This window comes from Sycon ciliatum, chromosome 9, assembly GCF_964019385.1.
Source record: "Sycon ciliatum chromosome 9, ocSycCili1.1, whole genome shotgun sequence".
Lineage (NCBI taxonomy): Eukaryota > Metazoa > Porifera > Calcarea > Leucosolenida > Sycettidae > Sycon > Sycon ciliatum.
Genome location: NC_088651.1, coordinates 7829172 through 7850631, shown reverse-complemented (window position 1 = coordinate 7850631; position 21460 = coordinate 7829172). Strand labels below are relative to the sequence as shown.

At 47.9% G+C, this 21460-nt stretch overlaps 1 protein-coding gene across 1 annotated transcript in view; it reads left to right on the top strand.

The window, feature by feature from the left end:
* The first annotated feature begins 210 nt into the window (after window positions 1-210).
* The window catches only part of LOC135824692 (mucin-2-like), a 30763-nt gene continuing 9513 nt past the window's right edge, over window positions 211-21460 (top strand). Inside the window, exons 1-13 of the mRNA XM_065337401.1 lie at window positions 211-777; window positions 3689-3763; window positions 4266-4345; window positions 5377-5472; window positions 5904-6006; window positions 7671-7765; window positions 8341-8605; window positions 8969-9100; window positions 12722-13234; window positions 15274-17334; window positions 18377-18480; window positions 20180-20410; window positions 21243-21388. Of these exons, the coding sequence (XP_065193473.1) occupies window positions 705-777; window positions 3689-3763; window positions 4266-4345; window positions 5377-5472; window positions 5904-6006; window positions 7671-7765; window positions 8341-8605; window positions 8969-9100; window positions 12722-13234; window positions 15274-17334; window positions 18377-18480; window positions 20180-20410; window positions 21243-21388 (3974 nt within the window). The 5' untranslated portion in view covers window positions 211-704. The remainder of the gene's footprint in view (window positions 778-3688; window positions 3764-4265; window positions 4346-5376; window positions 5473-5903; window positions 6007-7670; window positions 7766-8340; window positions 8606-8968; window positions 9101-12721; window positions 13235-15273; window positions 17335-18376; window positions 18481-20179; window positions 20411-21242; window positions 21389-21460) is intronic.

Sequence of the window (21460 nt, the reverse complement as noted above, 5' to 3'; positions counted from 1 at the left end):
TCTGCCATCGTGAGTGTCCTGGTGTCGCGCTAGATGTAGAGTCTAGATCTACCCATACTTGGTGAGGCTGTCACTGTGTCAGACCAGAGCTGCCAAGGCAAGAGTCTTTTCCAGACTACGACTACGTCAGTACATGTACGATTGAAGTCAGCCCTATCATTTTTTGGAGAAGAGGCAAACCACTGCTTCCAGATATGGCGCTGTAGTGTAGATCACCAATGCATAATGGCAAGCAGCTATTTCATAAGCCTCGGGAGAGTCTCACTCGCTAACTCATTGCAGCACAGCAGGCCCTTTGCGTCACCCGACTTGCCACGACCAAGTGGACATGGACGAGTACTTTTCTGCTCGGCTTGACTGTCGAACTGGCTGTCATGTGGAGGAAAATGGAAATAGCCGTGCCTAGCACGTCGGCCCGCACGTGAACAGGTGCGGTGTTTCTGGTCGGAGCGTTCGACTTTCCCTGCACTAACTGGTAATGGTAGGTGGGAGAGGGAAGTCGTGGCAGCGATGTGAATGATTTGATTTCAACCCCTCTAGCCGCACCTTTGCGGCAGTGGCCTTGGCGTTGCCTTGGCGTGGGGACTGAGGGGTGTGCTTGTCCGTGGGTAAGAAATTCCGATTCAGTCCGTAATTCTACAAGAGCGCTGCGGGTCAACTGAAGTGTCGGGAAAGAAGGCGACGCAGGCCAGTGTAGCAGTGCAATGACGTGGTCAGGGTGCCTGCACACCCACTTGGTGCACCGGTTGCTGATTTGGACGTTGGCGACGCTCACCTGTGAGTAAATATTTACCTAGAACCATAACCGAATCAAATGTGCATAGCACTAATCGAAGCGATCATCAGGAACATGAATGAATTTCCTATGTTAGAGTGGAATTTAGATCACTTTGCAGTGGGCTTCAGCTCTTGGGCCTAGTGGTGGTAGTTGTGGTTGTGTGCATGTATGTATGTGCGTGTACCCACACTAGTAGCAAGTATTACCTTCACTGGGGGCAGGGGTAACTGCAGTTGGATCCCAGGACGGATACCCTGATGCCGTCAATCCTTTTTCTGCACCTTGTCCTCACCCACTTACTGAGGTGTGATGAGCCCATAAGTGGGATCATTTTCAAGTCCACCCAGAGTTTTGGGGATTTCAGGGGGTGTCGGCCATTGGGCGGTTCAATAGGCAATTGAGTGATTTTTCCAAGATTCCTTTTGAGTCTCTCTCCCCTCTCCCGGGGAGACCCACGTGACCAGTTTTGGCAGTGAGCAACAAGTACAAGTGTGTGTACACGTGCGGCACACACATGTGTGCGGATGTGTGTGTGTGTGTGTTGTCATGTGCGTGCGTGCGTGTGTGTGCATGATAAGAAGGTCTTGTGCTAGAGCTCAGCAGGCCGTGACATTCACAATAATTATCATTCGGAAGTTAGTACCGTAAGCCTCCACTAATCCAGACGCCCCCAATCATGGCAAATCCGTATACCAAGTACCTTTCTGACCCAACTAGAGTCACAAAATAAATTGACTTTCAGCAAAAATTGGCTGCAAAAACATTGATCAGCATAAACATGTTTATTTGCATGCACTACGTATGTATGTTCTGAGTGCGAAGTCTGAAGAAAATGATGAACGGTCTCTGCTGGGATGACGACTACACCATAGCTCAGTGGTTAGAGCATCGCTGGCTACAAGCGAGGGTCCCTGGTTCGAATCCTGGTGGTGACAGTCAATTTTTTCTTCAGACTTTTCCCGTCCCTCAAACCAGTGAATGTTCTGAGTTATGAGCGAATCCTAGTTTTGGGCAGTGCTCCTTCCCAAGCTGCCCGGATTAGGAATCTTACTGTAGCTGTGGCCACTAAGGCATCACACTTAGTATGAGTAGATTCCTTAGTGATTACAACTGTGACCAAATGACGTGCAGAGTGGTCAGGCCTCTGCATAGGCACAGCAGTGAGCACACCGTAGTCCGGTGCTACGAGTTTGCTATGATAGTTGTGTGGGAAAACTCAACGCGCTGCACCCTGATGAAGGATAGTCTGGACTTTGTTTGGTACCACTTCAGGGAAAAAATACTACAATACTACAGTCAGACCTGGCTTAACCGCACACATCCGTTTTCCACTAAAGTATCCGGATAGGTGAGGGAACCGGATAATCAAACGCCGGTTTTGTTGGATGCATCACGTATGCTGTACATCTGTAACCAGCTATTTTCTTCCGGATGGCGCGGAGGGGTCCGGATAAAAGAGGAGCGGATAAGCGAGGTCTGACTGTACACTACATTACGTGACAGACAGAAGAACGAGCAGTTGCGGTTCCGTAACTCTCAGTTTCACCAGCTGAATCAATCATCAGACGAAAATTGATACTGACCCTGCCCTGAGAATAGTGCTATATACCATGAATGTGGCATGCCCAGCATAACAATTACCAGACGAGTGATATGTAGCGCTATATGGAGTGTGTGAGTAAGCATTAGTTATCTGTGCATTGTTACGTGATATTCTCAGAAAACACGTTCAAGCAAAGATACAACGGCCACCTCACCACATTCCGGCATGAGCGGTATGAGAAAAACCCAGAGCTCTCTAAGCATGTGTGGAAGTTGAAGAGGGGTGGCAAGCCGCACCCAATCGCATAGCCAATCGCCCGGCCTGCAAGGGCCCACTCCAGCTCAAGCAAGAGGTGTGATCTCTGCCTCATGGAGAAACTTTTCATCGCTCGTGCAGACAAGGCCAAATGCCTCAACAAGCAATCCGAGATTGTGTCGAAGTACCGCGATGAGAACAAATACTACTTGTCAAGTTTTTGTCACCTGACTCGAGCAGAATGTCGCTTATACACCGAAATACTCCAGCTCAAGCAATAGGTATGATCTCTGCCTCATGGAGAAACTTTTCATCGCTCGTGCAGACAAGGCCAAATGCCTCAACAAGCAATCCGAGATTGTGTCGAAGTACCGCGATGAGAACAAATACTACTTGTCAAGTTTTTGTCACCTGACTCGAGCAGAATGTCGCTTATACACAGAAAAAGTACACTTTCTCTCCACAGCTAGGCGAAATAACATCTCTTGTCAAGCTTTGTCACCTGATTCCACGAGAATATCACGTCGCATTGCATAGATAACTAAAACCTTCTCACACACTCCATATCGCGCTACGTATCACATGGTAATACTGTGATGCTGGGCTTGCCACATTCTTGGTATATAGCACTATTCTCAAGGCAGGGTCAGTCTCAATTGTCTGATGATCGATTCAGTTGGTGGAACTCAGAGTTATGAAACCGCAACTGCTCGTTCTTCTGTCTGTGTATTGCGCTCTTTGCCTTCGGCAAATTGAGCCCACTACGGACGGTGTGTGAGCTTCACATGGTACACTACATTACTATAGTTCTCTGCACGGTGATTGAGCAAACAAATCAATGGTTTCTGACTGCATAACGTGCTGTTTTGAATCGTGCTCATGTGGGGGCATTCCGACTGCACAGGGCCATAGTACATTAGGTAGTGCATTTGTAAATGTGCAAGCGCCCATCACGGGCGTACCTGACTACTGCCGGGGGGGGGGGGGGGGGGGGAGGAGGAGGGGGTAACTGTAGACATACTTGATACTTTCTTCTACTTTAATATCCAGATTTGTAAATGCGCTATGTGTGCTTGTTTCATTGTGTGGACCGACATCTTTCTCATGTGCAGTCCTTCAAGGAGTATGCGGCCAAGGAGTATGTCCACCCGGCACTCTGTTGAGACAAGCCACGTCACATTGTATCAGTGAGTTTGTACCATAGTGATTTGCCAGCGTTCTTTCATGATGAGTGGGCTCTGGTCACTGCACGATGAGCATGCATATCTTCAGATCTGATGACGCCAGAAATGCATTTGGAGTCGATGAAGTTTACGTACGTTTTCTGTCCGGTGAGAGCATATAGGCCTTATTGCCCTAATAGTGATGGTCATTTTGAGGAGCAAGAAATAGCATGGTGTGCGAACATTCTCCTAAGCTATCATCAAACAAATGCAGCCTTCAACCGACCATCAACCATGTGCAGACCCTAGCCGGATATGCTAGGGTTTAAGAACAAACCACACCACTCCTGCACAAATGTCAGTGTATTACTCAAGTTAATGCTGGCTATCTCTCTCAAGGAATGCGGTGCGTACGCAAAATGAACCTGAGACCTTGTCGACTCTCTCTTGCTGCGTACTGCCATCATAAAGCAGTATGATTGTGGTGTCACCGTGTATTCTTGTTGCTTTTTGTTCGCTTGCATAGATGTGCTGGCCATAGACTCAGTGGCCTACGAACAGCAACAAGCTCAATACGATGGCGTAGTGTTTCCACTGAACATCACTGTAAGTGCGGCATATGTGTGAATGATTGAATCATACACCCAAAGGTTGATATACCCGTTGCATTGTGCACCCAATGGTTGATATACCCGTTGTTTTCTGCAACCATTGGTTTGAACAGCTACAGGTTTGAGAAGCCATTAGGTCACCTACTCAAACGCAATGACGGTCAGGTGTCTGGGGAGTTTGCGAATTGGAATAAGGAGTTTGAATGCTATTCTATTTGCTTACCCTTCTGGATAGGTTTTATCACTTTTTGGACTGCGGTTGGAGTGGAATGGGGTCGAATATAACTCCGTCCAATCCCAAGATAAATGGGGCAGTCGTTATTAAAAGTGTAATAGATATTTGAAATAATTTGTCTCTTTATTTGTGTGATTCTTCACTGACCGTGTGGTATTTTATTGGCCTCTGATACTAACATCATTGGCAGTGTAGTGCCTCAATGGTTGTGTAGTGTTTGCGTGGTATTCTATTGGCTCTTTGGTATTCCATTGGCTGTTTGGTGTTCCGTTGGCTGTGTCGCATTCCATTGCTGTGTGGCATTTCGTTGGTTGTGTCGTGTTTCATCGGCCATGTCCGACATGCTGCCCTATGACCATGGCTGAGCAGAGTTGGCTGCATAGGGTTGAAGTACAGTTCAATAGAGAGGTTAGGCTGCGCACATAATTTTAAGTCAAATGGGTCGATAATTGGCGTAACACGCCAAATTGTGTTGTGAGATGCAGCTCACTCGCATTGTTTTCATCATACGCGAGCCAAATAACGCGAGCGGAATTTTCGCGTCACGTCAAAATAACGTGGAGCTTGACCTCTCTATTCTGATCAACTTACCTCATCCTAGGCATTTTGACCGGGTTAGAGGTATTGTTCAATGACGCTGGGCATCAGAATGTGGTGAACATTCAGCATTGTGTTCAGTTGTGTCGAGTTCCGTGGTGTGTTATTCACGAATGTTGGACTTGTAGTACTGACACGAGTACTTGTTTTTCCATTACTCAGCGGATACACCATTGCTTGTTTTGATTGTTCAGAATCCTGGGGCGATAGCCACTACTCACATTGGACCTCGTGATACTCCAGTCCTGAGCTTCACTGGTAGTTTTGGAATTTCTATCGCAACACCCCAGGTTAGTCCTACATTTGCTGTTGGACTGTCTTTAATCCTGTTCCGAATTGTTGGCATCAACATTTTTTTGTCAGAGCTCAGTGCTTGGATCAATGGCTCTACCAAAGGCTGTGTTGACACCAGTGAATTTTCTTATAGCAGTGCTGAATCTCTATGCCACTACCCCCTCCCCCCTTGCCCCCCCCCCCCCCGCCTCTTTCCAATCTGCTTCTCCGTCTCTGGTTCTCTTCACTAATCGTATTCTGTATCGGAAATCTTTACTAAGTGTGCCATGTGAGTACTGTCGCTGTTGTAATTATCACTGTAAGAGATGTGTGTCTGTGTCTGTGTGTGTTTGTTCACCTATGTGCGTATGTGTGTTGGGTGGGTGTGTGTGGGGGGGGGGGGGGGGGGGGGTATGCGTGCGTGTTTGTGCTACTTAATATTATACAGTCTGGTGTGGATCTCTCATCAACGTGGACATTGGTAGCAACCATTGACTTCCCTCAAGCCACAACAACGGCGACCACCGTTATCCTCTTCTACACCAATATGGGTAAGTGGTACAACAACAACTGCTCGGATGGAGAGCCAAGGGTTTATAGGAAGAAAAAAGGACCAATGAACTACAAATTATTTTATGTCCACTAACACCATCAGTTGCTTGACAAGCAGCTCATGCATGGCACTGGCCAACGGAACTTGTAGTTCCTTGGTCCTTTTTCTTCCTAGCAACAACAACCTTACTAACCTTCACTGTTCACCCATACTTGAACCGATCAACATACTTCTGTTTAACTCTGCATTAAATAAATTGACGTAGTTCCATCTACTTTTGGTCTAGGGAAATATCCAGGGAGAAGAGTGCTATGCTAGCTATCCATAACAACACACTGTAGAATCCCGCGGATACGCCCACGGGCTTATCTGTTTCGTGTAGATCTACATGGTACGACCCAGGCCCATGAGCTTGTACAACGAAGCTTCACCATGTTCGAACTTGGCCTGGGCTTATGCGCGAGCATGATCTTATACGCGGGTGAGCTTATCCGCGGGATCCTACGGTATGACCTAGCTGAGACTGCATTGGAGATAAGAGCAAGAGCATACGCTAGATTACCTGGGCCCAGAGATTTGGGTCTTACAATAGGAGAGGTTTTGAATGGATCTTAGGTCTCGGGGTAGACCATTGAAAAGGCTCATTTTAGCAAGGAAGTCACGGGTGAGGAGGAATAGTGGGTGGTGCGGGCAACGGGTCAGAGAACGACTCTGTGATGCCTCATCTCTCTAGTGCTGTGTATGAGACACTTAAAAGAGTTTTGGTTTGGATATAAGGTGGTGCATGATTATGATGCATTTGAATGAGCAAGGGGGAGAAGAAGACAAAGGCAACGAGAGTATGCTCGACTTGAATTCCTACAGTGTACTGCAGTCAGACCTCGCATAACTACAAATATCCGTATAGACGATGGAACCGGATAATCAAAAACACATACTGTATGTATGCATGGCGTATGCTGTAAATCGGTAATCAACGATTTTCTTCCAGATGCTGAGGGATCCGGATAAAAGAGGACTGGATAAGCGAGGTCTGACTGTATTTGTTTAAATGTGGGTGTACTAGTTACGTGTGATAAAGTACTTATGCCACGCTAGTGTGTTCTTTTTCACTATGATGTCAGCATGTGCCTTTCATGATTTGGCTTACCTGAATGACCAACAGCATGCCCGAAACAGAAGAAAGTTATTAGTTATTGGTTATTGGGTGCAGAAGGCAAACTTGTGAGACTAGAAGTGGAAACATTGGCACATTTGTCAGAAAGCGAGAATGAATAGTTCGTACATTGCCCATTGTTATCCAACAGTTCTCTAACCAAGATATTTGTTAGCCGTGAAGTGCGACAGTTACTGCACGATCTTGACAGAAAGCCGACTGTTACAGGGAGGGGGGGGGGGGGTGTTAAAGCTACGTCTCAGGTCGCTGAATGTCTCAGTAGCCTGTCAGTTTGTGCCCTATTATCGCACTTTCTGACTGTTTATCATCTTGTTACAGTCGTGGATAGTTGCTGCATAACTCGTTCCCAGGTGTTTTCTTCTCTTTTTATCAAGATGGTGATCATAGGTTTTAGCCAGTACCAACCAGAGAGTATTGCCACCATGACTGTGTATGCATGGTAATGGAGTATTGGTATTGTGTAATGTACCCTGCTCATTGTCCAGGCTACGTGAACTACTATGTCAAGAAGACTGTACAAGGATCGACAGTGAAATTTGATGCCTCGCTTTCAATGATTGATACTTCCATGAATGGAGTGGTAAGATCCTCGTGTGAATTGTAATCTGTGTGTGGATAGCATTGAATCATATTATGCTTTGACATGATGATGCAATGTCAGCGCTCACAGAAGGCATACAGGATTGACAAAAGCGTGGTGCCACGCCGGGGTTGGTGCACGTGAGTCGCGTGGCCCCGCTATAGCAGTGATCACGTACATCCCGTGTGTTTCCAGAAAACAGAACTGAGAAAAGAATGTACCTTGCCTTGAGTTGTTGCCTGTTCTCGTAGTTTTAGAGATATGGTCGTACCTGTTCATTCCTTGCTTCTCTCAGCACGCAGTGTCAAATCATTCTCGTTTCCGTTCATTTCGATCATGTGCTTTTATGATCGTGCATACTCCAGAAGAAATGGTTTTCTTTATTATCTGCACTGGGAATTGCTCCACAACAGATACTTCTAGTTGTGCTTGTCCTCGGCAACGACTTGCCTTTCACTATGCCATGCAGAATTGGTCCACCAAAGGAGAAGGTGAAACGTGACCCGCGCCAGTCCCACGCAACACATGTCATCCATCTGTCTGCCTGTTTCTCTGTTTGCCTACATGTCATATAGACATCAACGATACCATTGGCCACTTCCAGCGACACAATGCCAGAGTTTGGTCTTCTAGCCACAGCATTAGTGTACCTGGAGGGTCCCCGTACACTTCGTATTCTTTTACACGGAAGTGAAATAGCATCAAGTGGTGTTACCATTCAGCCTGGTACGTACTTCAAAGGACTGGGCGCATCGTCAACATCTGATCATGTTAGCCGTCTGCTGTCTGTGAGGCTCTTCACCGAGGAGCTGTTTCAACCTGAAATAGTCACTATGGGCAGTAAGTACGATGCTCTTGTTGCTGTATATCCTATGCTGGATTTCTAAGTGAATTCTTGAACTCCCTTATCCGCCCTAATGAGCCTATTCAGGACAATCGATTGTCCAGATGGTCGATACTCGGCTGTCTCTGAAAATAAATCTGCCGAGGCAGAAGTTGTGTGCGCCACACAATGAGCCTCGCGCTATTTTGTTTTGAATTGGAACTGTTTGGTGTACCCTTCACATCCACAATTCATTTTAATAGTATGTATGTTTATGCACATGTGTTTGTGTGTGTTTGTGTGTGTGTGTGTGTGTGTGTGTATGTGTGTGTGTATGCGCGCGTATATGGGTGTCTGTGTGTGTGTGCATGCCTGTACAGATTGTGCTTTGCCAGCCAGCCTGTCATCATGTTCAGCATGCTCTGGACTTGTTGAGCAGCAGAATTGTCTCTCACCTGCTGAACCACTCTGCTCACCTGGATTTCTGCAAGGTGACAACTTTACTTGTAATAGTAAGTCAATCTGTTGTGATCTATAGTGGAGTTACACGCTGGTTGCTGGATAAGCTGGTTGCTGGATAGGCTGGTGGCTGGATAGGCTGGTTGCTGGATAGGCTGGTTGCTGGATAGGCTGGTTGCTGGATAGGCTGCTTGCTGGATAGGCTGGTTGCTGGATAGGCTGGTTGCTGGATAGGCTGGTTGCTGGATAGGCTGGTTGCTGGATAGGCTGGTTGCTGGATAGGCTGGTTGCTGGATAGGCTGGTTGCTGGATAGGCTGGTTGCCGGATAGGCTGGTTGCTGGATAGGCTGGTTGCTGGATAAGCTGGTTGCTGGATAGGCTGGTGGCTGGATAGGCTGGTTGCTGGATAGGCTGGTTGCTGGATAGGCTGGTTGCTGGATAGGCTGCTTGCTGGATAGGCTGGTTGCTGGATAGGCTGGTTGCTGGATAGGCTGGTTGCTGGATAGGCTGGTTGCTGGATAGGCTGGTTGCTGGATAGGCTGGTTGCTGGATAGGCTGGTTGCTGGATAGGCTGGTTGCTGGATAGGCTGGTTGCTGGATAGGCTGGTTGCCGGATAGGCTGGTTGCTGGATAGGCTGGTTGCTGGATAGGCTGGTTGCTGGATAGGCTGGTGGCTGGATAGGCTGGTTGCAGGATAGGCTGGTGGCTGGATAGGCTGGTGGCTGGATAGGCTGGTTGCTTGATAGGCTGGTGGCTGGATAGATTGGTGGCTGGATAGGCTGGTTGCTGGATAGGCTGGTTGCTGGATAGGCTGGTTGCTGGATAGGCTGGTTGCTGGATAGGCTGGTTGCTGGATAGGCTGGTTGCTGGATAGGCTGGTGGCTGGATAGGCTGGTGGCTGGATAGGCTGGTGGCTGGATAGGCTGGTTGCTGGATAGGCTGGTGGCTGGATAAGCTGGTTGCTGGACAGGCTGGTTGCTGGACAGGCTGGTTACTGGATAGGCTGGTTGCTGGATAGGCTGGTTGCTGGATAGGCTGGTGGCTGGATAGGCTGGTGGCTGGATAGGCTGGTGGCTGGATAGGCTGGTTGCTGGATAGGCTGGTGGCTGGATAGGCTGGTTGCTGGATAGGCTGGTTGCTGGATAAGCTGGTGGCTGGATAGGCTGGTTGCTGGATAGGCTGGTTGCTGGATAGGCTGGTTGCTGGATAGGCTGGTTGCCGGATAGGCTGGTTGCTGGATAGGCTGGTGGCTGGATAGGCTGGTTGCTGGATAGGCTGGTTGCTGGACAGGCTGGTTACTGGATAGGCTGGTTGCTGGATAGGCTGGTTGCTGGATAGGCTGGTTGCTGGATAGGCTGGTTGCGGGGATAGGCTGGTTGCTGGATAGGCTGGTTGCTGGATAGGCTGGTTGCAGAGTAGTTTGGTTGCAGGATAGACTGGTTGAAGAGTAGGCTTGTGTCTGATCTCTCATGCAGGTACCAACATTTCTGGACATAATTCAGAAACGTCATGCGAATGTTGCCTAGGCTATGGCCAATGGGAGCGCATTGCCACTCAGCTCAAGTGCTGCACCGATGTGTGGTTGTCCCATGCTATGCCAGCAGCTCTGAATGTAATTTTAAAGGTCATGTGATTGTTGCCTAGGCTATGGCCAATGAGTGCTCAGGGCTAGTCAGTGCTGTACCAGTATTATGGTATTCCCGTGCTGTACCAGCAGGTCTGATTGTAATTCAGAAAGGTCATGCGACTGTTGCCTAGGTTATGACCAATGGGATCAATGTGTGCTCGCAATATCACACACAAAGTATGAAAGCCGTAGTATGGAAGCCGGACAAATCAAGAAATGCTTCTACCGGTCCTGGTGACTGGAACTGTCGGCCAAGAGTGAACCCCACATTGTTTAATTTACCATTAAACCCATCCGTACCATCTCTCCACATGCTACTACTTCCTAGTGCATGACTAGTACAGTCAACTTCGCTAATAACGACTGCGGATATAACGACAATTCGCGGATGACGGCAGAATTTTCATGCCCAGAGCAAAGTTCCATCTAACTGTAATACATATAAGGCCACACGTTTTTATTTCTATGTTTCTCGTCACCCGTGCGCATACGATTCAGGAGTCTGGAGGAAAAAAAGATAAAAACTGTGCTGCACTGACTGCATGTGGGGACCAGCACACTCAAGCACATGTACATAATGTGGCCTGGCCTGCGCGACACATGATGCGACGTCGGCATTGTTTTGTGCACAATCTAGCTGCACATGCACAGATTTTAACAGAAGCTCCTAACACATACTAGTTGCTAACTATGGATGATATTTTGCATGGTGCATTCGTAGATTTTAGTGTGAACAACGGTCTAATAAACTTTTTTTATTCCCGTAGCTATGCAGAAGACGTTACTTCAGTAACGTCTGGCGCTAGCCAGGGTCCACACAGCTTTAATAAGGTGTTTGTTTGTTTGTGTCACGCCTGGCGCTATCCCGTATCTGTCCCGTACCGTACCGTACCATCAAACAAAGCTAGCTGGCCACATGCAGCTGGCCGCAATATTCAAATAGGGCTTTCAAACGCAAGATCATAACGTGAAGCAACTTGGAAGAATGAGTATGAATGCGAAGTGTATGAGGGAATGCATGTAGGGCGATAGTGCGGGTTCGAATCCCAGGTTATGCCTGAAAAAAAGGAGAATTGAAAAATTTATAACATCCCTATGCTTTTTTTGCCTATGTCATCAATGCGGTAGACGGTGTCGTATTACCTCGACCGTACCTGTCCCGTACCTGTCCCGTACCGTACCGGACCATCAAAGACGGCTGGCCACAATGCATATTCAAATAGGGCTTTCAAATGAAAGATCATAATGTGAAGCAACTTGGAAGAATTAGTATGTATGTATGCGAAGTGTATCGGGGGATGCATGCAGGGCGATAGTGCGGGTTCGAATCTCAGGTTATGTCCTAAAAAAATGAGAAATTTATAAGAATTTATAACATCCCTATGCTTTTTTTGGTCTAGGTCATCAAGGCAAAAAGCATAGCGTAGGGCCCTGAGCTTCCAAGCTCTCTCGTTTTTCGGTCATTTTATATTTTTTTCTATCTCTCGCATACGTTTTCAGGTGACGAGAAACATAGAAATAAAAACGTGTGGCCTAATGAGACTTTGGGTATAAGGACAGTTCGCGAAAATGGACATTTTTCTGGTGCCCCCCCCCCCCCCCCCGAGTGTCGTTATACGCAAAGTTGACTGTACAGGTATAGTAACTATACGTCAGGTATCGCTACCACTACCCTTGAAATACCGTAAAAGCCGACAGGGGTAACTGCAGTTGGATCCCTGGACGGATACCCTGATGCCGTCAATCCTTTTTCTGCGCCTTGTTCTCACCCACTTACTGAGGTGTGGTGAGCCCATAAGTGGGATCATTTTCAAGTCCACCCAGAGTTTTGGGGATTTCAGGGGGGTCGGCCATTGGGCGGTTCAGAGATATTGAGTCATCTTTCCAAGATTCCTTTTGAGTGTCTCTCCCCTCTCCCGGGGAGACCCACGTGACCAGTTTGGGCAGTGAGCAACAAGTACAAGTACGAGTAAGTGTGTGTGTGTGTGTGTGTGTGTGTGTTTGTGTGTGTGTGTGATTGTGCCTGAATTTCTGTTCACTTGTGCAGCATTCACATCGTGTGAGGTGCTTGGTGATCGGCCAACGCAAGACGGGACTGTGCTTAAAGGACCCAATAATGCCTATGCTTACACGTGGATACTGCCAATGAACACGAAGAAAAACTGCAACGTCAAGATAAAAGGGTTTGAAATCTACCATTCAAGCACAGCACAATGTGATGTAAGACTATCAGTATGGGATAAGGTGGCACCGGGTTTGAAAGCCAATGAGTATACTCAGAGATTTAGTACTGCGAAAGCTCAAATTCCTGCCACAGCCACAGGACCGACATTGGCAAGGTACTTCTTCGCCAGTACTCCAAGTTATACCCTCCCGTACACAGCGACATCTTACATTGGTATAACAACTACCACTGGAGCATGTCGCTTACTGGGAGAGTCCAGTGCTTCGGTAGGAGTTCGGTACGCCAGCGGTTTCAGCGGCTTGCCAGGCAACAACAATGATCGCATTCTGAAAACTAAAGTCAGCATGAAGTTGTCACTACGGCTTCTATTGCAGGGTGAGTGTACGACTGCATGTTGCCAGTAAAATCATTCGATTATAGAATGGGTCAGCTGCCCGCTGGCTCGTGTTTGTTGTGCTGCTGTAAGGAATGCTTGAACTAGCGAAGCTGGTGGCTGAAATTTGATATACTTCTAGTTAGAAGTAGTTACAAGAAATACGTGTATTCATAATGCCACGGAGAATTGGTTATGATGACATGCAGCAGATCACAGACAGGATTTTAGGGATTCAAGACACTTGATGGTTGAAAGATATACGCTCACATCTCGCGTTTATCCGGGCGGTGAGAGACCGGGCACTGCCTATAACTTTGAAATGTTCGTAACTCCGAATCGCATACATTTTGATGGGGAAAGGCCATAGATATGGCATGTGACGTCACTATTTCCCACAAAAAGTGACAAAGAGTAGAAATATTTCCACTGAAGTTCAGCCATAGGGTGCCCGGTAGACCAAAATGCCGGTAAAAGTCCGGGGTGCGGATAGGCGAGGTGTGAGTGTACTAGCGGAATACACACCATGGATATGGGCTTACTAGGACAGCCTGTTGGCTTTGTACCACTAGAAATCGGTTGTGGCGACAAACGCGATTAGGCCGGCTGCAGGGACGCCGTAATGTCGCACTCGCCCCAGCACCATTCAAACAATTCCCTTTGGCAGTTCACGGTACGAACTTCAACAAAGCCCCGTGAATGCGTGCCAGGGGAAGGCTAGACAGCATGTCTCTAGACATCAATAGGCATTGTATGAAAAGCCAGTCAATAGCACTAAGGAGCGAAAGCCTCTTTCACGGTTCGGTTTCACTCGCGCACCGGGCCCGAGCTGGCAGCACAAACAAACGCCGGGCGCGAACTGGCAGCACAAACAAACGCTGTACTCACACGAGACCGTTGGGCCAACGGATGGCCACAGCCATCAAAAACAGGAACAAACTCATCCACGGCTTCTTTCTCTTGCTAGCTGTGCTGCTGCGTGCATCCAACTGTTTTGCAATTTCTCCCTCCCACCCACGCGTCCTGAAATTTATTATCACTCTACACTATCCTACGTCTCACAATGAGTGCCACTCAGCATGATGGTACTCCAAGCTACATTGTAATTTGATCTGTCCTAGCTCACTATTCTGGGCAAAATATTAATTCAATTGCAATGAAGCGCCGGTGGCCGGCGGGGGCATTCGGCGGCTTGGTCTGATTCCTAGCTTGTTGGTAACCGGCTTGAGATTTCAAAGGTTGCTATGACAACGTGCAGTCATGTGCAGGGCCACCCCCCATGCATTTGGGGGCCCAGGAAAGACAGAAACGCGTTGCTAGGCAACAGCAAAAGCGCTCGGCGAGTATCACGCTACTCATGCAGCGCGCACGCTGGCGTAGGGTATCACGCTACCCTTGTGCTGCGCAGGGTATCACGCTACCCGTGTGCTGTGGGGTACCACATTGCCCCTCGCTGGAATCAGATCCGTGCCCCGGATACCTTGCGCTGGCCTCCTGACAGCCAAACTCAACCAACTTGTGCTCTGTGACTGGGGTTGTGCATGTACTAGCAACATAACGTGGCCCAGGTCGGCAGACTTTCAATTAGCCAAGTGAGTTACTCAAGCCAGGGTGCATGATCACTATTCGCAGTACTTATTGTCCATGCAGCAGTCGGGTTAATATAAATATCTAACCATGGTGTCTTTTGAGTTTTAGTTGAGTTCCTAATTCAGGGCCGGAGGCAGCTTCCGCGGAGTGGTGCGGCCGAAGGGCCATATTTAGGGGGGGGGGGTCTGGGGGTCCTCCCCGAGAATTTGTTTGGAATTAAGACGGCAAATCCTGCACTCTGGGCGACTCCCTGTACAAAATCATACATGGAGACTTTTTCTCCCCGGTTTTGGACGTTCCACGGCCACGTGGACCGACTTTTTGGAAGGGTTTTTTTTTTTTTTTTTTGGTACGGCCATGGCCGTACCAGTGGCGCCGGCCCTGTAATTGCATGGCATTTAAGCTGAACTGAGTGTGATTGATATTGTGGTTGTCTGGTGTGCTGTATCAGATGATGATGAATGTTCCACATCAACACCTTGTCAGTCCTACACAAACAATGTGTGTAGTAATACATTTGGATCATACAGTTGTGTATGTAAGAGTGGATACAGTGGAACGGGTGGTGCTTCCGGTACTTGTACTTACATTCCTACCACGGTGCCAACAACTACACCAACAACAACACCAACAACAACACCAACAACCACACCATTAACCACACCAACAACCACACCAACTACCACACCAACCACCACACCAACCACCACACCAACAACCACACCAACAACCACACCAACAACCACACCGACAACTACAACAACTACCACACCAACCACCACACCAACCACCACACCAACAACCACACCAACAACAACACCAACATCAACAACATCATTAGCAGCAACAACACCAGTGACAATACCAGAATCTACAGCACCAACTACAGCATCAGCAACAACGACAAGAGAAGCAGGTGAAACAACAGGAGCAGGAACAACAACAGCAGCCGTAACATCATCAACAACAGTGGCATCAACGACATTAGCCGCAACAACAGCAGCTACGACAACTGGAACATCCACAACCGCACCAACAAGCCCTGCAGTGTCAACGGATTCTCCACCAACAATAGCCTCTTATTTTTCATCACCGTCTTCATTGGAAACTACGATACCTACCAACTCACAGGCAGGAACCCAAACTACAGAGTCGTTATCGACAACGCAAGCAGCAACGGTAACTCAAGGGCCGACAACTGAAGGGCCGACAACTGAAGGGCCGACAACTGAAGGGCCGACAACTGAAGGGCCGACAACTCCAGGACCGACAACTCCAGGACCGACAACTCAAGGGCCGACAACTCAAGGGCCGACAACTCAAGGGCGGACAACTCAAGGGCAAACAACTCCAGAGTCGACAACTCAAGGGCAAACAACTCTAGGGTCGACAACTCAAGGGCTGACAACTCAAGGGCCGACAACTCAAGGGCCGACAACACAAGGGCCGACAACGCAAGGCCAAACAACTCAAGGGCCGAAAACTCAAGGGCCGACACCTCAAGGGCCGACAACTCAAGGGCCGACAACTCAAGGGCCGACAACACAAGGGCCGACAACTCAAAGCCAAACAACTCAAGGGCAGACAACTCAAGCAGCCACAATAACTCAAGGGCCGACAACTCAAGGACCGACAACTCAAGGGCCGACAACTCAAGGGCCGACAATGCAAGGGCAGACAACTCAAGGGCAGACAACTCAAGGGCCGACAACTCAAGGGCCGACAACTCAAAGGCCGACAACTCGAGGGCAGACAACTCAAGCAGCCACGACAACTCAAGGCCAGACAACTGAAGGGCCGACAACTGAAGGGCCTACAACTGAAGGGCCGACAACTTTAGTACCGACAACTCAAGGGCCGACAACTCAAGGGCCGACAACTCAAGGGCAGACAACTCAAGGGCCAACAACTCAAGGGCCGACAACTCAAGGGCAGACAACTCAAGGGCCAACAACTCAAGGGCCGACAACTCAAGGGCCGACAACTCCAGGGCAGACAACTCAAGCAGCCACGACAACTCAAGGGCCGACAACTCCAGGGCCGACAACTCAAGGGCAGACAACTCAAGCAGCCACGACAACTCAAGGCCAGACAACTGAAGGGCCGACAACTGAAATATCAGCAGTGACAACAACACAGCCAAAAATCAAACCAACTTCAACCCAGATGTCGTCTGCTCCACCAACCGCTCCATCCTCCACTAGCCATGTTATATCAACATCATCATCATCTTCGTTAACATCAATATTAACCGTCAGTACAACACCTGTGTTTGGTCCGGGCCCTGAGTCACAATCATCTTCATCCTCTACTCTACCCATTGTAATTGGTTGTGTATGCGGGCTATTGGCACTGGTAGCAGTCATTGTTCTGATTGTTCTGGTTAGACGACGACAGCACAATAAGGGCAGTGCTACCCTGCGCATGGGCAGTGCTGCATCGGATTTCTTGGAAGGCGTTAGTAACTCGGCATACGGCGTGGCTCTCAACAATATGAGTGCAACAGATGGAGGTGAGACATGCGCACGTAAAGATACTGTCTGGTGATTGCATGCCTCAACAGATGTGGCATAGTATACCGTTATGTCCCGTATAATAGCAGGTGCTTACGGCCGTATAAGCCGGGGTTCGAGCCATGGTTCTATTCAAGTTATGGTTCTATTCAGAACATGCTTCTACGTCAACGTCATCAGTCTGCGCTGTGCAGTGCGTTCTGACACGCATGTACTGTGCAAGTACTTGCACATGCATTTTGCAGAGAGCGACTTCTAATCAAATCGTGCTTCTGTGTCATGGCGCGCTTTGGAAAAATCGGCTTCTATTCGAGTCAAGCTTCTATACAGGTCATTCTTTTATACGTAAAACTACAGTAGTGCAAAGCATCTTCCTACTAAACTTATAACTGTGTAGCATGGTGCTGAATACAGCGTTGGCATCCGGTGGGTTTAATACACCGTACATACATGTATGTGTGCTCCTTGCCCATCCAGACGTTGTGATGCGCATGAAAAGCGATGATCGCACCGACGCTCCAACGTCTGATCTTTCCAGTTTGATTACTACAGTTGGATGCAGTATATTCGTAGCTCTGCCATATCACCTGAGTTTTCTGCTGGCTTTCCCTGATTTGGGGGATGCTGGCTAGCGGACAAAACATGTGCTCTTCCATGCACTCACGGAATGCTCTGTGCAACTCCAGCTATGGAGTCTGCGACGGCAGAACTTCACATCACGTGACGAACCCGTACACATAATTTGCACCCTGCGCATGATAGATACAGGATTGTGCTCAGCTGTATTTTGGGTTCAACTCTCTTGTGGTCACTTTGCACTGTTTGCCAGCGTAACCTTTTGAACCATGTCACGTGATGTGAAGTACTGCCATCGCAGCACTGTATAGAGGTTGTGCAGGCGGTTACACACTCTAGGGGTTATGTACTCTTGCTTAATTAAACGAACTGTCATTTGGCAAGGTACTGTCATCTGGTTTGAGGGAATTCACTTAACTTTTTTTCAATGCTGAGTGTTTCTGTGTATTTTCTGTTGTTCTCCAGCTATTCCGTTCCATGTTGGTCATATTCAAAATGACTACGTAGACAATCTTGACCCTAGTCCGGAGCAACATCAAGTATCTACTGCCAATGGTGCTGTAGCTGGGGTAAGTTGGACGGCACCTGCAAACACTGCAAACACATCTTACTAGTCTGGTCAACGCGTGCTCACATGGTATTTTTGTGTGGTATGCTAATGCAATTCAGAACGTACTCTTTCTCTCTCTTTCTCTTTCTCCCTGTCTCTGTCTCTTCTCTCTCTCTCACTCTCTCTCACTCACTCACTCACTCTCTCTCTCATTCTTCCTTGCTCATGTGCAATAGCAGTATCTTTTAGGTTAGCATATTGTAAAATATCTGTAGTTTGGCCTCGGGGGTAACGTTGAGTAGGACTGGGGATCATGCTCGCCTGTGTGTTTTGACATGCAGATCCCTGCAGTTCCCTGCATGTCTTAATTCATGCCTGAATAGCACTGTATACCCCATCCCTCACCCCAGCTCCCTCTCCCCCCCCCCCCCATCCCTCACCCCAGCTCCCTCCCCCCCCCCCCATCCCTCACCCCAGCTCTCTCTCCCCCAGCCCCTGCTCCCAGAACAGATTTCTATCTTCATGTACGTCGTGATGTTGGTCAGCTAACCAATGGCCCACGAGTGCATGCTCTCTAGTTCTAAACATACTGCAAGTCAAACAATAGGAGGACAGAGAAAGTGTTTTTACTCCGAGTTTCACGCACTAAGCGATCATCAGAAAACAGTTTCTCTGTCCTCCTATTGTTTGAACTAGCTCTACCTCTCGGTATTGAGCACTCTCTTGGACAGCCTGGAACCTCTCTGTTTTGCATACTGTAAGGCAACAATAAATATTCGGCACAAATTTATTATCGGCTACTTTCGGCTTGGCCATTTTTAGCTCGCCTTAATTTGTTGAGGCTGAAATGTTGCATTGCAAGGTTCAGTGTGACAGTGTATACAGGCAGCAGCAGTACAGGCTGAAATTGTAATGCTGCCAAAATGTGCTTTAGCCCTGGGAGGCTGAAATTTAAACGCGCCGAAAATTCGTAGGCTCACAGCACGTTTTCGAGTATGAGTAGGTCAGCGACTTGTCAGTATGATCAGTATGGTACTGTGTACATTGGTCTGCAGTATGAGTAGGTCAGCGACTTGTCAGTATGATCAGTATGGTACTGTGTACATTGGTCTGCAGTATGAGTAGGTCAGCGACTTGTCAGTCTGATCAGTATGGTACTGTCTACATTGGTCTGCAGTATGAGTAGGTCAGCGACTTGTTAGTCTGATCAGTATGGTACTGTGTACATTGGTCTGCAGTATGGACTAATGTTGAGATCTGGTTACTACTAAACCTGGTGTGGACACATACCTCTGTGCTACACTGTGTCCGATAATGGACAACACAGCCTAAGGGGCCTTGTGCTCAGATAAGATTTAAGTTATGTAAACAATAATAACAAAACAGTACTGTTTTCGGATGATAGCTTAGTGTGTGAAACTCGGAGTAAAAACACTTTTTTCAACCTCTTATTATTGTTCGAACTAGCTCTGCCTCTCGGTATTGAGCACTCTCTTGGACAGCCTGGAACCTCTCTGATTTAAGTAATATAAGTGAATTATTGTGTCCATTCCCGAAGGGAACTCACGATGGCCGCTAACACCCGGTAAACCCTAGCAGCAGATGCAGCGCCTAACGGGGGGGGGTGGGGGGGTGGGTGGGTGGGTGGAGGGGAAGAATAGCGATATGGAAACATATAGCGATGTGGAAACATACGTCTTGTGATATGTTCTGTGTAGGGTGATGCACAGCGACAGCCAGCACCGCGTAATGAATATGCTACTCCGGCTAGGCGGCCATCCAGTGTGCAAGGCGCAAGTCAAGCCACTGGTGAGGACACCTATGATTCGCTGCAAAGACACGATCCTGACACGAATGGTGGAAGTGCTGTGACGACAGGATCTGCGATGCAACGCAGTGCCATTCGTAACTCAGTCTCAACGTCGTTTGGTGGTGAAGGTGACATATATGTAAGTACTCTTGAACCAAACTCATAAAACAGTGTGCAAGCTTGTGTATGTAGGAGTTCTATTATTTGATAGAAATCATATTTTTCATTGATAAGAGTATAGATTTTGTAGAGCTTGAGTGGATACAGATTCCTAGGTTCGAACCCCAAGATGGGCAGTTAGGGCCAGCTAGTACATATAGACCTCGGTCCTCCTGTTAGGACCGTTATGCACTGCCATGCTGCACGGCCTCTGTTCTAACACTGACCTAAAAACCTGACCCTGAACTGTTGCTAAGTGACTAATGAAAGAGTCCACAAATTGTAGACATGATCGTACAAGGCCAATTACGAAATGTCAAGTGGCAACAGCCCATGGCAATGGGGGAGTGGAGTATGGAATTTTGCACTCCACTGTCATTGCAAGCTGAGAAAGACAATACGTCCTCACCACGGTTGATGGTGCCATGGTAAAAATTCACTTTGAACATAGTTGCTAGCACTCCGACCGACGCATGTGCGACCACTTTAACAATTGATAAAATTGCACGTATGCAATGCACTGGGTATAGTATTTATTTTTCGCTGTTCCTTTGCCTTACAAAGAGCTCATATCAACAATTAATTTTTTTGAAAATTTTCTTAGCCGAAAGCATTTCTGAAGAGCAATTTATTGGGTCCTACCAGTAAGACGGCATGCAAGCTATTATTAGAGTTGCTGCCTAACGCGATAGCAATTAAGAATAGTGCACTTTAAGATCAAAGGGTCCCCTAGCTGTAGAATATACAGCGTGATTTGCGCGTTTACTTCCGTATTGTGTTTCTTCTGTTTTGTTGACCACTTTGTTACCCAGGCCACTCTTGTGAGAAGGGTCGACGATAATAAGCCGTATCAAGAACCACCGAGCACCGTGGAAGACCTGTACTCACATTTACAGCAGACAGTCTACCAGCAGATCGGCAGGTCAGCCGTGGCCCTGGGCAAAGAACTGGGATCAGGGTAAGCAGTGCCTATAAGGACTGTAATCTGCACGGTTCTTCTGGGGCGCCACAAGATATTCCATATTGGTGC